Here is a 12,085-nt window from a genome sequence, read left to right on the forward strand (position 1 = left end):
TCCCACCTCCACACGCAGGCTGCTGGGCGGTGGGCAAGGCTGCCAGCCCCAGCCCCTCGCCTGGCAAGGGGTCTCCCATGCTAAGACAGTGGGCCAGCATGGGGCCATGGGGGCTTGGGCTCCAGGGGGCAGGGGTGGGGGCAGTCCCACACCTCCCCCAGGGCCCTCAGTCCTGGCCACCTTCTCACCTGGACACCTGGGGCAAACATAGGCCCTCCTGCCCCAGTTACCTGTGCCAGAAACGTCTACAGAGACACAGCAGTGGGGGCGCACGTCTGCTGCCCACCCACACTGCTGGAAGCCTCAGCTGTGCTGGGTACCAGCCCCAGGCCTGCCCACCTCCACCGGTCCCAGGCCTCGAGGGGGTCCCGACGGAGAGCCAGTCCTTCCGTGGGCTCTGCTCAGGGTGGGGAAGGGGTTAATTTCCATGCAAAATAGGAACCGGCGGCTCAGGAAGCATCATGTCCGCAGTGGGGGACGCGGGGCGGCGCAGCAGGCAGCAGGCTGGCGGCGGAGCACGGCCAGGGGACTCACCCGGGTCGAAGTGCGAGCTGAAGGCGAAGCTGGGGTTGAAGAAGGACGACGACATGGCCAGGGCCGGCAGCTCGCGGGCACCCGGGGCGGCGCTGCGCTCAAGACGCCCGCGGCCCCGGCCTGCGCCGAGCCATCGCCGGCCGCCCCGCAGGTGCGGAGCGCGCCCTGCCCGCCGCGCCGGCCGAGCGCCCGCACACGAAGCGGCGGGGTTGGAGGCTGCGGGGCCAGCGGGCTGCGAGTGCGGTGCGGGTGCGGGCGGCGGCGGCAGACGAGGCGCCTCCGCCGGCCGGCCGCGGCGCCGCCGGGCTCCGGGCTGGTGCAGTCCGAAAACACCGGCGGGAGCGCGCGCGGGGGGGCTCCCTCCCGGGCTGGGGGGGCACGGAGACGCGCGGCGCGGAGACGGGGGGCGCGGGGGCGTGAGGCAGGGGAGCTGCAGGCTGGGGGCGCGGGGGCGCGGGGAGGGGGACACTGACGCGGGATGGGGCGGGAGGAGGCGCGGGGGTGGGCACGGGGACGCGCCCGGGCCCACGCTCACGGGGTCGGGCCGGCACGCGGCCTGCACACGCACGGTCTGAGGCAGCTCGGGGTCCGGCCCCCGCGCCCTTTGGGCGGCGCCCGCGCTGGCGGCGGGGGGCTGGTTTTGCACACCGAGCGCGCCCGTGCCACGCTGCGACAACCGTGTAGAAGGAGCGGCCGCCCCCGCCTGGCGTGATCAGCACCGGGCATTCAGGGCGGGCGCGGCGGCGCCGGCACCTAGGGACCGTCCCCGCCCGCCGCCCGCGCCGCGCCGCGCCATCTTGCACCGACGCCGAGGTGGAGAGCGCAGCAGGACAGGTGCTGGCGCGGCCGCAGGGGTCTGCGGACCAAGCCCCTCCCCCCACCGTGGGAACCCGAGGACTACAGTGTGCCGAGATTTAAGTTTTCTGCAACTGAGCCACTCTTCATCCATCCATCCATTCATTCTCTGGCCAGATGAGCAAAGCCCCTTGGCAGGTCCCAGCTGGAAGTGGGGGTAGGAGGAGGGGGCACCTACCCCCAGCAGGGCCCCGCAGGCCTTGGGGAGAACAAGGATCAATGTTACTGGCAGGGTGCCCAGCAGGGACACAGAAAGGGTGGTGAGGACCAGTCAGTCCTTGGTAGAAGGTGACAGGATGTTCCCTTCTTATTCTAGGGTGGCTCCTGTGGGGCCCCCCCTTTCCCTCAGACATTAGGGGTTCCCTGGTGTGGGAGACCCCATGCCACCTCAGGCCTGTGGAGAGGGACCCGTTGTCCAGAACCTTCTTAATGGTCCTGACTGTGTGGCTACTGCTCTGAGTGGTTCTGCCCCACAGGCCAGGTGGAGGAGGAAGGAGCTACAGCTGTAGTGGCTGGTGGAGGGCCTGGCCTGTAAGACGTGCTCAGATCCCAGAGCCAGGAGGGTCAGAGGCCACTGGTGGCGTTGATGGCTGAGGGCTGTGATCCAGGAGTACACAGAGTGAGGGGGCTGGGTCCCATTTGGAGGTCTCCCCTTCCCACCAAGGAAGCAAGCCCAAGACTGCACAACTCCCATGTGGATGGCCCTGCCTCTACCCACTCGGGAAGGGGACCCAGACACCTGGAGGCTCCTTGGGTCAGGCAGGGGGTGACTAGTGGCCTAAGTTGCCTCTGTCCAGAACCTCTGCACCACCATGGCTGGCCTCAGTAATCAGAGTCGGAAGACAGCTCTCCGTGACCTGGGTTTGCCTTTGAACCCACGCATGTGTGCATACACTGGCACATGGAAGGACCAGATCTCGGGGACTTTAGGGTTACAGGTCCTCCTCTGGGGTCCGGGTGGGGGAGAGGAAGAACCTCTGGCTCCAGGGCCAACACTCTCATCCCACTTGACCAGATGCCAGTTCTGCCCCGTACATCAGGGTCCTCTGAGATGTCACCAGAACGAGAGCCCTGCTGCTCCCTTGGCCTGGTGATGGTTGAACTGGAGGTGCTCCGAGTCCCCCCCCGCCACCATTGATCTGTCCCTTCAACTAGTACTTCCCATGTGTGGCCAGCGACCACACCCTCACTGCTTTCTACGGAGTCGTGCAGGGAGGCTGGCACTGGAATTTAGAGGGAGGGTCTGTCAGCCTGCTACCTGGAGATGGGGACCAGAATTGCTGTCCTTCCAGGTCCCCCAAGGCCCTCAGATGGTGTGACAAGGTCGAATGGGCAGGACAGAGCCCTGTGGCCCTGGGGAAGGAAGAGCTGAGAGGCTGGGGGCTGGCCTTCTGCAAGTGGGTCTGCATGACTCTCCTGGGCCTCGGGGCCTGAGGTCCAGTGTCCTTGCCTCTGAGAAAGAGCAGAGTACCTGAGTCCCAGTGGCAAAACCTCATGCTTCATGCCCTGGGCCTCCTGGACAGTGTCGGGACAGGAGCAAGGAGAGGGATAGGTCCCAATGAACAGGGCATGCAAGGGTGACGGTGGGCAGGAGGGGACCTGCAAGCCTGGGGGTGACCAGTATCCAGTCCACCTTGGGGGCCCTACCATGCTGGCTTATGCTGATCTCAGGATGGCAAGAGGTCCCTAAAGACATGGCCTCCCACCACCTGGGGGCAGGCAGGGCACCCCAGAGCCCTCCACAGCTCAAGCAGGGGCCAAGCCTCACAGTAGTGGGGGTAGGGTGCCAATACCTGGGTGACCAGGGTGACCACTGCCCTAGGGGTGCTGGCCGGTCACGATGTGCTTTCAAGCACAAAAGCCTGTCTGGCAGGGACGCCGCTTCCTGGCTCCTGTACCACAGGACAGGAGTGTACCTGGGCCCGACTGGCAGGAGCCTTAGGCTGAGTGTACGGGGGTCACAGGGGCACTGTGGCTGACAATGGTAAGGACAAGTCTTGCCTGCCCCACGCCAGGGACCGTGCAGGGCGAGCACCCTCCCTGGAAGGAGCTGACCTGAGGGGGCCAGGCCTAGCTGGAGCAGTGTCTGCAGAGGGCTGGGCCTAGAGGAGACCCAGGAAAGCCTGAGGCATTAGTGGGATGAGGGGAGAGGCCTCCCACGTTCAGGAGCATGTGGGGTGGGGTGGGGGACACAGGACACACACTGGACACAGGTAAGGTGAGTGAGGCACCAAAGGCACAAAAACTCAGCAATCATATCATCAGCAGACGAAAGTTTACACGCCATGGCATGTTACAAGTGAACGGAAACACATGATGGCATGTTACTGACCCATAAAAAGGAGTGAGGTGCTGAAACCCGCTACAACACGCAGGAACCTCGAAAATATGATGCTCAGTGAAATGAATCAGACACAAAGGACACAAAGGCGTGATTCCACTGACGTGGGGTTCCGAGACTCCCCCAGCTCACAGACGGAAAGTGGACTGGCGGCTGTCAGAGGCCAGGGGGCACCGGACCTGGGAGTGACTCTGAAGGGGCACAAGGCCTCTGTTGGGGGTGATGGGACTCTGCAAGTGGCCCCTGTGAGTAAGCTGTTAAAAACACTCATTGTACAGTCCAAAGTTGTGAACTCTATGCTACGTATGTGAATTCTATTTCAATAAAGCTGTCAAAAACAAACTTAGGCATTAAGGCAACTAATATTTTACTGCAATATCTTAGTCAAAATTAATGAGGAAAATCTGGGATGAACAAAAAACACGCTTTGGAATCAAGGCAGCAGCAGGAACACAGCTGCTGCCCAGGACCTCTGCTGTCACACGGCTCCTCCTCCAGGGGTCTCCTCCTCTTGTAAGGAACAAACAGTCAGCGGACTTGCGGCCTCCCTGAGCCAGTGTGACCTCATCTTAACTTGGTCACATCTGCAAAGACCCCATTTCCCAACAAGGTCCCATTCACAGGTGCCCGTGGGGATGGTTAGGACATGGACATATCTTTTGGGGGGACATCATTCCCCTTACTGCAGAGGGGAAAGCCACGGGACAGGGCCATGGGGACAGGATCAGCACCTCTGGAGTCCCTCCTATAATAATAAGTCACATCCTCATTGCTGCCCCGGCTCCAGCCCACAAACCCACCTGCCGGGTACCGCAGTGGGCATCACAGGGCTCCAGGAAGCCCCTCCCCGCCAGAACTCATCACCCAGCTGGCTCCCCCTACTCACATCCCTACACCTGCCCCCCAGCCCACCCCTTTGCTGCCGCTGCTGGGGCTGGGGGAGGGGGCAGGTGCCCCTTGTACTCACATTGCCCCCTTCCCCCCACGGGTGTGTGCTTGGGAGGGGCACCACTGCAAAGGGGAAGGACTGTCCCCCACCTGAACTTGCCTGGAGGTAGCCACCAATCTCAGAAGAACCCTTCCCTGACAGGCCCACCACCGCAGCTGTGCTCTGCATGGTGGGGGTGAGAGTAGCTTCTGGCATTTGCCAAAGAGACCCCAGAAGGCAGGCTGCAGCCACCAAGGGTGCCAGCCTCTCCAGGAAAGGGAAGGTGTCCAGAGTTCTGAGCTGGCTGGGGCTCCCCTCAATATCCCCCAGGACCCTCAAGGGGACCCGCCATAATCTGGGAGGAGGCATGGCTTGAAAGAGCTTCATCCTTTTGTAAAAATGACTCCTGGAAAAGAAGAGCCAATTCCTCTTACACTCCTAGTACTCTCGCCACAGGGCAGAGCTGGGCTGCTGGGGTCTCCGCAGGCGTCCAGATTGCAGCAGGAGGACCCAGGAACAGGCCACCCCCTCCCCTGCAGTCGTTCCAGGCAGGAGGGGGCAGTGCCAGCCCAGAGAGGGTCTGCTCAGCGCATAGTGGGAGCCAATGAGCTGGGGCCAGAGCTACAGGAGAGGAGTGGCTGATCGCCTGTGGACAAAAATGAAACAGGGATGGCCCAGGAGACCAGCCATCTGTCAGTGTGGGGCAGGTGCTGGTTCTAAGAGCCTGCCTGTGCCCTCCCCACCCCTCGTCTCGTGGCCTGGGCAGGGGTGGGCACAGATAGGCCTCCCAGGACACGCTAGTGGTACCTCCCTCCCTCCCAGAAGCCAGGCAGAGAGGGGCTCAGCGCTGGGCCGGTGCTGCCTATTTCTTGATGTTTCTGTTTAATTTATGCATTATTAAAAGCATTGTTTCTCACTCTGCATATTTTTTAAATTGAGGTGAAATTCATAGGACATAAAATAAACCATTTTAATATGAACAAACAAGTGGCCTTTGGTGCACTCCCAAAGTGCAGCCACCACCACTTTCTAGTTCCGGAACCCCAAAGGAGACCTCGTACCCATAAACACGCTCCATTTCCGGCTCCTCCAGCCGTGGGTAAACACCTGCCTGCTTCCTGGGTCTGGATTTGCCTCTTCTGGAGGCTCCACATGGAAATGGAGTCACACACTGTGTGGCCGCCGTCGTGACTGGCTTCTCACTCGCTGGCCTGGGGTGGTCAGGGCTCTGCGTGCTTTGCTCCTTGCACCCAGTGCCAGTGCACTGTGGGACACACATGTGGAGAGAGGCTCAGTGTGCTGCGGGGACAAGACCGCAGTGTGAGTGGGGGTCTGCAGGGGGTGGTGCGCCCCACTGGGCTGGGGTCCCCGGGCTGCGAAGCTTGGGGAGAAGAATCCGGCGGGTCCATGGGGTCTCCCATTGGTCAACAGGGCGTCTCTAATGCCAAGGACACTGGAACCCGCTGAGCGTCCGCAGCTCGCGGCCTAACAGGAGGCTGTTCGGTGGTAGCCACACAGAGTGGTAGTGCTGCGTGCTGACGGGTCAAAGGGAGACAGCAGGTCTCGGGGCGTCTCAGCACGGTCTGTGATGACAGCTCAGAAACTGGCACAGAGGGTAGCTGGTGGTTTAGGGGGTTGGGAAGAGGCTGCACCAGACGTTCTGTCCTGTCATTATTGGGGCATGGCATTGCTTATGAAATACAACCGCTAACTGCCTGGAGAATGAATCGACAGTGAGGCATGTCCCCCCAGCAGGGCATGGCCAGGGGGGGCCCTTGGTAGTGGGACCCTCTCTGGTTCTCCCCCCACCCTGTTCTCACCCTGGTGACAGCCCTCCCCAGGGAGACAGCCCTGCCCAGAGTCACATAGCCCTGCCCCCTGTGCCCAATGGAGCCATCTTGGCCTGACAGAGACCTCTCTCTCCTCCTCTTGCCTCTGTGGCCGGCCCTGGCATGGTTCCTTGGCCCCCTGCAGTGACCCAGGGACAAAGGATGGCTGCCCAGCCAGGCTGCTTACCAGGAGAGGCCTCATTGTCCAGTGTCTGCTGTCTTCTTGGACACGCTGGCCAGGCTGCACCCCCTGAACGACCCCGGTAGGCCCAGCCAGCCATCCCTGGGACTGCAATGCCCCCTCACCCCTGTGAGGCCAGCAGGCAGGGTGGGACCTCCATGTGACAGAAACTCCGTCCTCTCCCCACCCCCACCTCAGGGAGGCCAGCATGGCTGATGGTCAGTCTGCCCATGCCAAGTACCAGTGAGCCCCTGGGGGTAGCCAGTGCCAGGTTGGAATGCCCGAGAGGGGCGGGGGGACAGCTGCAGCCCCAGGCTGTAAATAGGCCCGGTGGCTGCAGGTATAAAAGCTGGAGCCCCTGTGCCTCTAAGCAGCCCAGTCTGACCTGCCTCCCCAGAGCCCTCCAAGGAAGCCCAGCAGAGGTGAGTCCTGCCCGGGGAGGGGTGGGAGAGGTGCCGATGGCTGGGGGGAGCTGTCCTCACCCACAGGATGAGGGGAGGCCCTGGGAGTTGCGGGGGCCCCAGGGAGGTCCAGGGGAGGCAGCAAAAGGAGGAGGAAGGGGAGGAGCAGTCCCAAGGGAGCCCCCATCCGAAGGCAGCTTTGGGTGCCTGGGTCTGTCTGCAGGGTAGACGTGCGCACACCCGAGAGTGCCTGTGAGCCGGGTCAGCATGGGAGGCCAAGGCCCACTCACAAACCTCAGGCCCCCAGCTGCTGAATGGGGGGCGGGGAAGCCTGGCAGGGCTGAGGGTCCAAGGCCAACAGTCCCACTGACGGGCAGGCACCCTGAGCTGGCTCTGGGGCCCCGTGCCAGCCCCGTCCAAGGGGCTCCGCTGCCCCATAATCCCCTAACACTCTCTCCGGCCCGAGGCCTCTTTCTCATGTGAGCACCCAAACGTGCTCAGTGATCCATTGGTCAATCTGGCTGCAGACCACAGCCCTCAGGAGGGCCACGTGGGCTGTCCAGAGTGTTCAGGGGAGGGGGAGGTCCTGCTGGCCTTGGGGGGCATCCAGGACACAGCATGCTGGGACACGTGGGGTCTGGGGGGTCCAACCAGGCCTTGAAGCTCCAGCCAGCTTCGGCTGTGGAGGCAGTGAGGTGGGAGGGGAGAGAGGGAGAGCTTTACAAGGGGCAGGATGAGGGGGCAGGGTCCTTCCGGGCGCTGGGAGCACCCCAGGAGGCTGGGCAGGGGCCGCAGCCCACCGGGCAGGACATGCCAAGTGTGGCTCCAGCCCAGCTCCAGGCCCCAGGCCTGCCTGCCCCCATCTCTGAGGCTTCCCTGCATTTGTGGGTGGGGGGAGGGTGCCCCAAAGAGCAGCGGGCTGGGAGGAGAGGGTGAGCAGGCACAGCCCAGGGAACCCACGTGCTCATAAAAAAGATGTTGGCCCTGCACTGAGCAGACCTGGCCTGGACTTTGGCCCCGCCTCTTCATAAAGGAGGTGACACTGGCCTCTGGTAGGGCCCTGAGTGGCAGGTAGGTGTCCCCTCCCTCCAGAATGAACCCTGAGATTCTGGGGAGGGAGGAGAATCAGGGCCTCACACCAGGATGTGGGGTGGTGGAGCCTGTCCCGTGGGCCTCTGTCCGTGATCCCTGCTGACCACCCCTGCCCGCCTCCCGTGCTGGATGTAGGGCTTGGTCATTTGGGTGCCACGTGGGGACCCAGCTCCAGGCCCACTGCGGGCCCAGAGCCCTTTCCCCACCATCTCCCTTTCCTCATGGGTCCTCGTGCAACCCTGTGAAGGGACAGGGTGGGCAGGGGTGCCCTACTTCACAGACGAAGAGCCTTTGCCCCCGAGTTCAGGGATCAGGGCCGCTCCTGGGGCTGTGTACAGCACTCCTGCTCCCCCAGGACTGCCGGGGGTCAGTGTGACCTTTGACCTGTGGCTTCTCCCCTGGGAGGAAAGTGGAGACTCCTCCAGCCACTGTGCAGCCCCACTCAGACTCATGGGCCACTGGGCTGCCCTCCCGGTGGCAGGAACTGTTCCAGAAGGCTCCACCACCCTGTGAACTTTCAAGAGGGCCAAGGAGCCTCTGAAATAGCTGCTTTGCCGCGAGTCCCAGAACCCAACCCCCCCCTGGGGACAGTAACCTGACAGCTCAGTGGATCACAAGGTGCTGCCGTGAGGGGCACAGGACAGCCCGGGCCCGAAATGCTGGCCCCTCACCTGTGCTCAGACCCCAGCCTGCCCAGCTGGAATCCCTTTCTGCCTCGGTGGCTCCTGCTTGACGCCGACTCTCTGCGAAGTGTGGACAGGGGCTGTGAGGTGCACCTCACGCGGGTCCTCCAGAGCGCCTGGAAAAGGGCGGTGGTCACCCTGTTTGGAGGGAGAGTTCCAGGCCAGCTCCAGACTGGCCTGTGGCCAGTATACCCCACCACAGGTGGTCAGCGTCCAGCCAGGACCAGGGCCCACTGATCTAGAATCTAGGAGAGCCTGGCCAAGGCCCTGGGCCTTGAGTCTCAGCCGGAGGGAGTGGTGCTTCAGGTAACCAGGAAGGCTTCCCAGAGGAGGCAGCTTTGAGATGGGCCTTGAAGGACAGAGGGAATTTCTCCAGCAGTGCCGAGGGGGCAGACGGTGGCTACCTCCACCTCTTCTGAACAGAGTGAAGGAACTGGCCCTCAGTCTCCTTTTCTATGAAATTGGGGGTACCTCAAGGTGGTCTGCCAGCAAGAGGTGAGGGCTCAGACTCGTGTCCCTCAGGGCCTGGGCACAGGGGCCTCTGCAAGGCCAGGGAGCCCCTCACCGGCCCTCTGCACCCCAAGGGCAGCTGGGGACGTGGTGTGGGCCCCGGGGGCCCCATTTGGGGGCAGGAGCCGGTACCGTGCAGGGTCTAAGCAGATCGCCCTGTCCCCCCGCGGTGCACACCTGCTGCCTGTCCACTGCAGGGCCAGGATGGACGAGGACTTCTCCTCCCAGATGAAGAAGATGGCCTTGGCCCTGGGTACATCCCTGTCAGACAAGGACATAGAGCTGCTGCCCACGGACATGAGGCACCATGGTACAGCCTGCCCCCCACAGCACCCCTGCTCCTTCCCTGGGCTCTGGGCCCAGGGTACACACACGGGGGAGGAACAGCACCCACAGCCCTACCCTGGGCCAGGGGTCTCCCCCAGGGCCCGAGCGACGTGGCCCGCTGACCTAAGCCTGCTCGTCCCAGGTTCCTTCAACTACATCAGGTTCTTTGAGTACATGCAGAAGTTCCAGGCTGCGGGGCAGCTGGAGGGCGCCATCCGCAAGGCCTTCCAGAGCCTGGACAAGGACAAGAGTGGCTTCATCGAATGGAATGAGATCAAGTAAGTAACAGCCAGCGGCTGGGGACGGGGGAACGGGTGTACTGAGCCCTGGGCCCCTGCCCGGTCCCATCTCCATACCCACCCAGCAGGCCCGGAACCCCAGCGGGCCCAACCTGGCTTTTCAGGAGGCAGGGCCACAGGGACAGCACCAGACCCGGGCCCAGAGACCCACCTCCAGCGGGGCCTCAGTTTCCCTCACTGTACAGTGAGGAGTGAGCACCTTGCAGACCGTCGGGCACCGGCCAGATGCCCCTGGCTCTGACCCGAGCCCGCCTGGCCCAGGTACGTCCTGTCCACCATCCCCAGCAGCGGGCCTGCTGCCCCATTGACAGACGAGGAGGCGGAGGCCATGATGCAGGCAGCCGACACCGACGGGGACGGGAGGATTGACTACGAAGGTGGGCGCACACATGGGGGAACTTCTCAGGACCTACCCGCCCCACCTGCTCCAACACCCACCCCTCCAGGCTCCGCCCCCACGGTCACTCGCACTTGGGCAGTTTGCACGGCGTTGTCTGTTGTCCATCTCGGTGTGGAGCTGAGCGGCTCCCCTGTCAGGTGCAGACCCCATTTCCTGAAGCTCACAGCCACTTGTGGTGGGCACCGTCCCCAACTCACAGATGGGGAAACTGAGTCTCAGAGAAGCTGGGTGGGGCAGGGTCAAAGGGACTGCTGTGGGTTTCTGAGTGGTATCCTAAGCCAGCTTTTTGGGGAAGGTGATCTGAGCAGCCCAAGCTGAGGGTCAGTGGTAGATTAGCTGGGGAGGAGCGGTCCACGGTCGGGAGTGAGTTTGGAGGCAGGGACTGGGGCCTGGGAGCTGCAGAGGTGGACACAGAAGGATGGAGACGGTGTGGGCCAAGGGAGGCCTAGGGGAACGGGTGTGGGGGGGTGCCGTGGGAGAAACAGCATTTTCGGGGCTGCAGGCCTTCCTTGAGGCTCTCCACAGCTGCCCCGGGGGCCGGGGCCTTCCTGCCACTCCCCCACCTTCCCCAGGTGCTGGTCCCTGGAGGGCAGAGGGCAGCCAGGTGGATCTAAGGGCGAGCACTAAGGGCGAGTCTAGGTTCAGAGCCCTAAACTGGCCTCCACACACCCCTGCCAGCTGTGCACCCATCCTCAGCCCCAGGCCCCCACTTCCTGCCTGCAAAATGACTTGTGGGGTGGCCACAAGGCTTAATATGCCACGGGGTTTGCTTAGGACTCAGCCCTCAGCCTCTCTGGGCCTCAGTTTCCCCACTGAAGACAGGATGATCACAGGAACACCTGCTCAGGAGGCTCTGAAGGGAATTCCGGAGGGTCCCCACAGAGACTCAATCCATCGTGAGCCCCAGAGAGGGTGGCTCAGCACCCCACGTGGGGGGGGCACCCAGCAACAGTGCGGGTGCTCGGGCAGCGCAGTTATGGCCCTACACTGTCCCCACAGAGCTCAGGAAAGCAGGACCCAGGGCCCCCAGGGCCTGTGGGGTCCCGACGCCTAAAGGGGGGCACGCCTCCCCGTCGGGCTCACAGGGCTCGAGGGCCACAAGTCACGAGATTATTTACTAGAAATCTGTCTCCTGCTCTAGAATTTTCTGAACTGATCAAACAGAAGAAAATTCCGAAGAAGAAGTAGTGCTATGCGCAGCCCTGACCTGGTGAGGGTCCCTGCGGGCAGCGGGGATGCAGGGTTCCCCAGCAAGGAGGCCATGGGAGTGGACACAGCCTGTGCCAGAAACAGCAGAAAAACATTAAATGAATGACATGGCCAGCGTGTTCGTGGAGGCAGGGTCTCTGGTCTCTGGGGGACAGCTGGGGGCAGGGTAGGTATGGCGGTCAGAAGGAAAAATGGGAGGCTATGCAGGTGGGTGCGGGTGGAGCCCCTGCCCTTCTGGCTTCCCATCCCCACCTCACTGCAGGCTCCCATGGAGGGTGGTCCCACCACCAGCCCTGGCCCCTCGCGGATCTGACCCCCCAGCACAGTGACCTCTGGGCCCAGACCCCCCAGGACCACCTTTCCAATCCCAGCCGGGCTCTGCTCAGGCTTTGAGCCAGGCTAACCTCACAGCCACCCAGGCTCCACCTGGCAGCTGGGTGAGCACAGCGCCGGGACACGTGCAACCCCAGGGTGCAGCCAAGGGGGCCCCGGCATG

The 12,085-nt window shown here is 63.1% G+C and overlaps 2 protein-coding genes across 6 annotated transcripts in view; one reads left to right on the forward strand and one right to left on the reverse strand.

Moving 5' to 3' along the window:
- The window catches only part of AATK (apoptosis associated tyrosine kinase), a 34,560-nt gene extending 33,495 nt beyond the window's left edge, over positions 1-1,065 (reverse strand). Inside the window, exon 1 of one of the 5 annotated variants that reach the window (XR_013992040.1) lies at positions 535-734. Coding sequence is in view for 1 of the 5 variants with exons in the window: in XM_081029634.1 (XP_080885760.1) it covers positions 535-589 (55 nt within the window). In the remaining 4 variants the exon portion in view is untranslated. Of the gene's footprint in view, positions 1-534 lie in introns of all 5 variants that reach the window. The other 4 variants (XM_081029634.1, XM_081029637.1, XM_081029635.1 and 1 more) reach the window with 4 other exon arrangements.
- Positions 1,066-9,558: 8,493 nt separating this feature from the next.
- PVALEF (parvalbumin like EF-hand containing) lies at positions 9,559-11,643 on the forward strand (the record flags this gene model as incomplete). Its single annotated transcript, XM_081027772.1, has 4 exons — positions 9,559-9,664; positions 9,824-9,959; positions 10,242-10,357; positions 11,522-11,643. The coding sequence occupies 4 exons, from the start codon at positions 9,559-9,561 to the stop codon at positions 11,566-11,568; spliced, it is 405 nt and encodes a 134-aa protein (XP_080883898.1). The 3' UTR covers positions 11,569-11,643.
- Between the last annotated feature and the right edge of the window lie 442 nt (positions 11,644-12,085).

Source organism: Rhinolophus hipposideros, assembly GCF_964194185.1.
Source record: "Rhinolophus hipposideros genome assembly, chromosome: 20".
In the NCBI taxonomy this organism is placed as follows: domain Eukaryota; kingdom Metazoa; phylum Chordata; class Mammalia; order Chiroptera; family Rhinolophidae; genus Rhinolophus; species Rhinolophus hipposideros.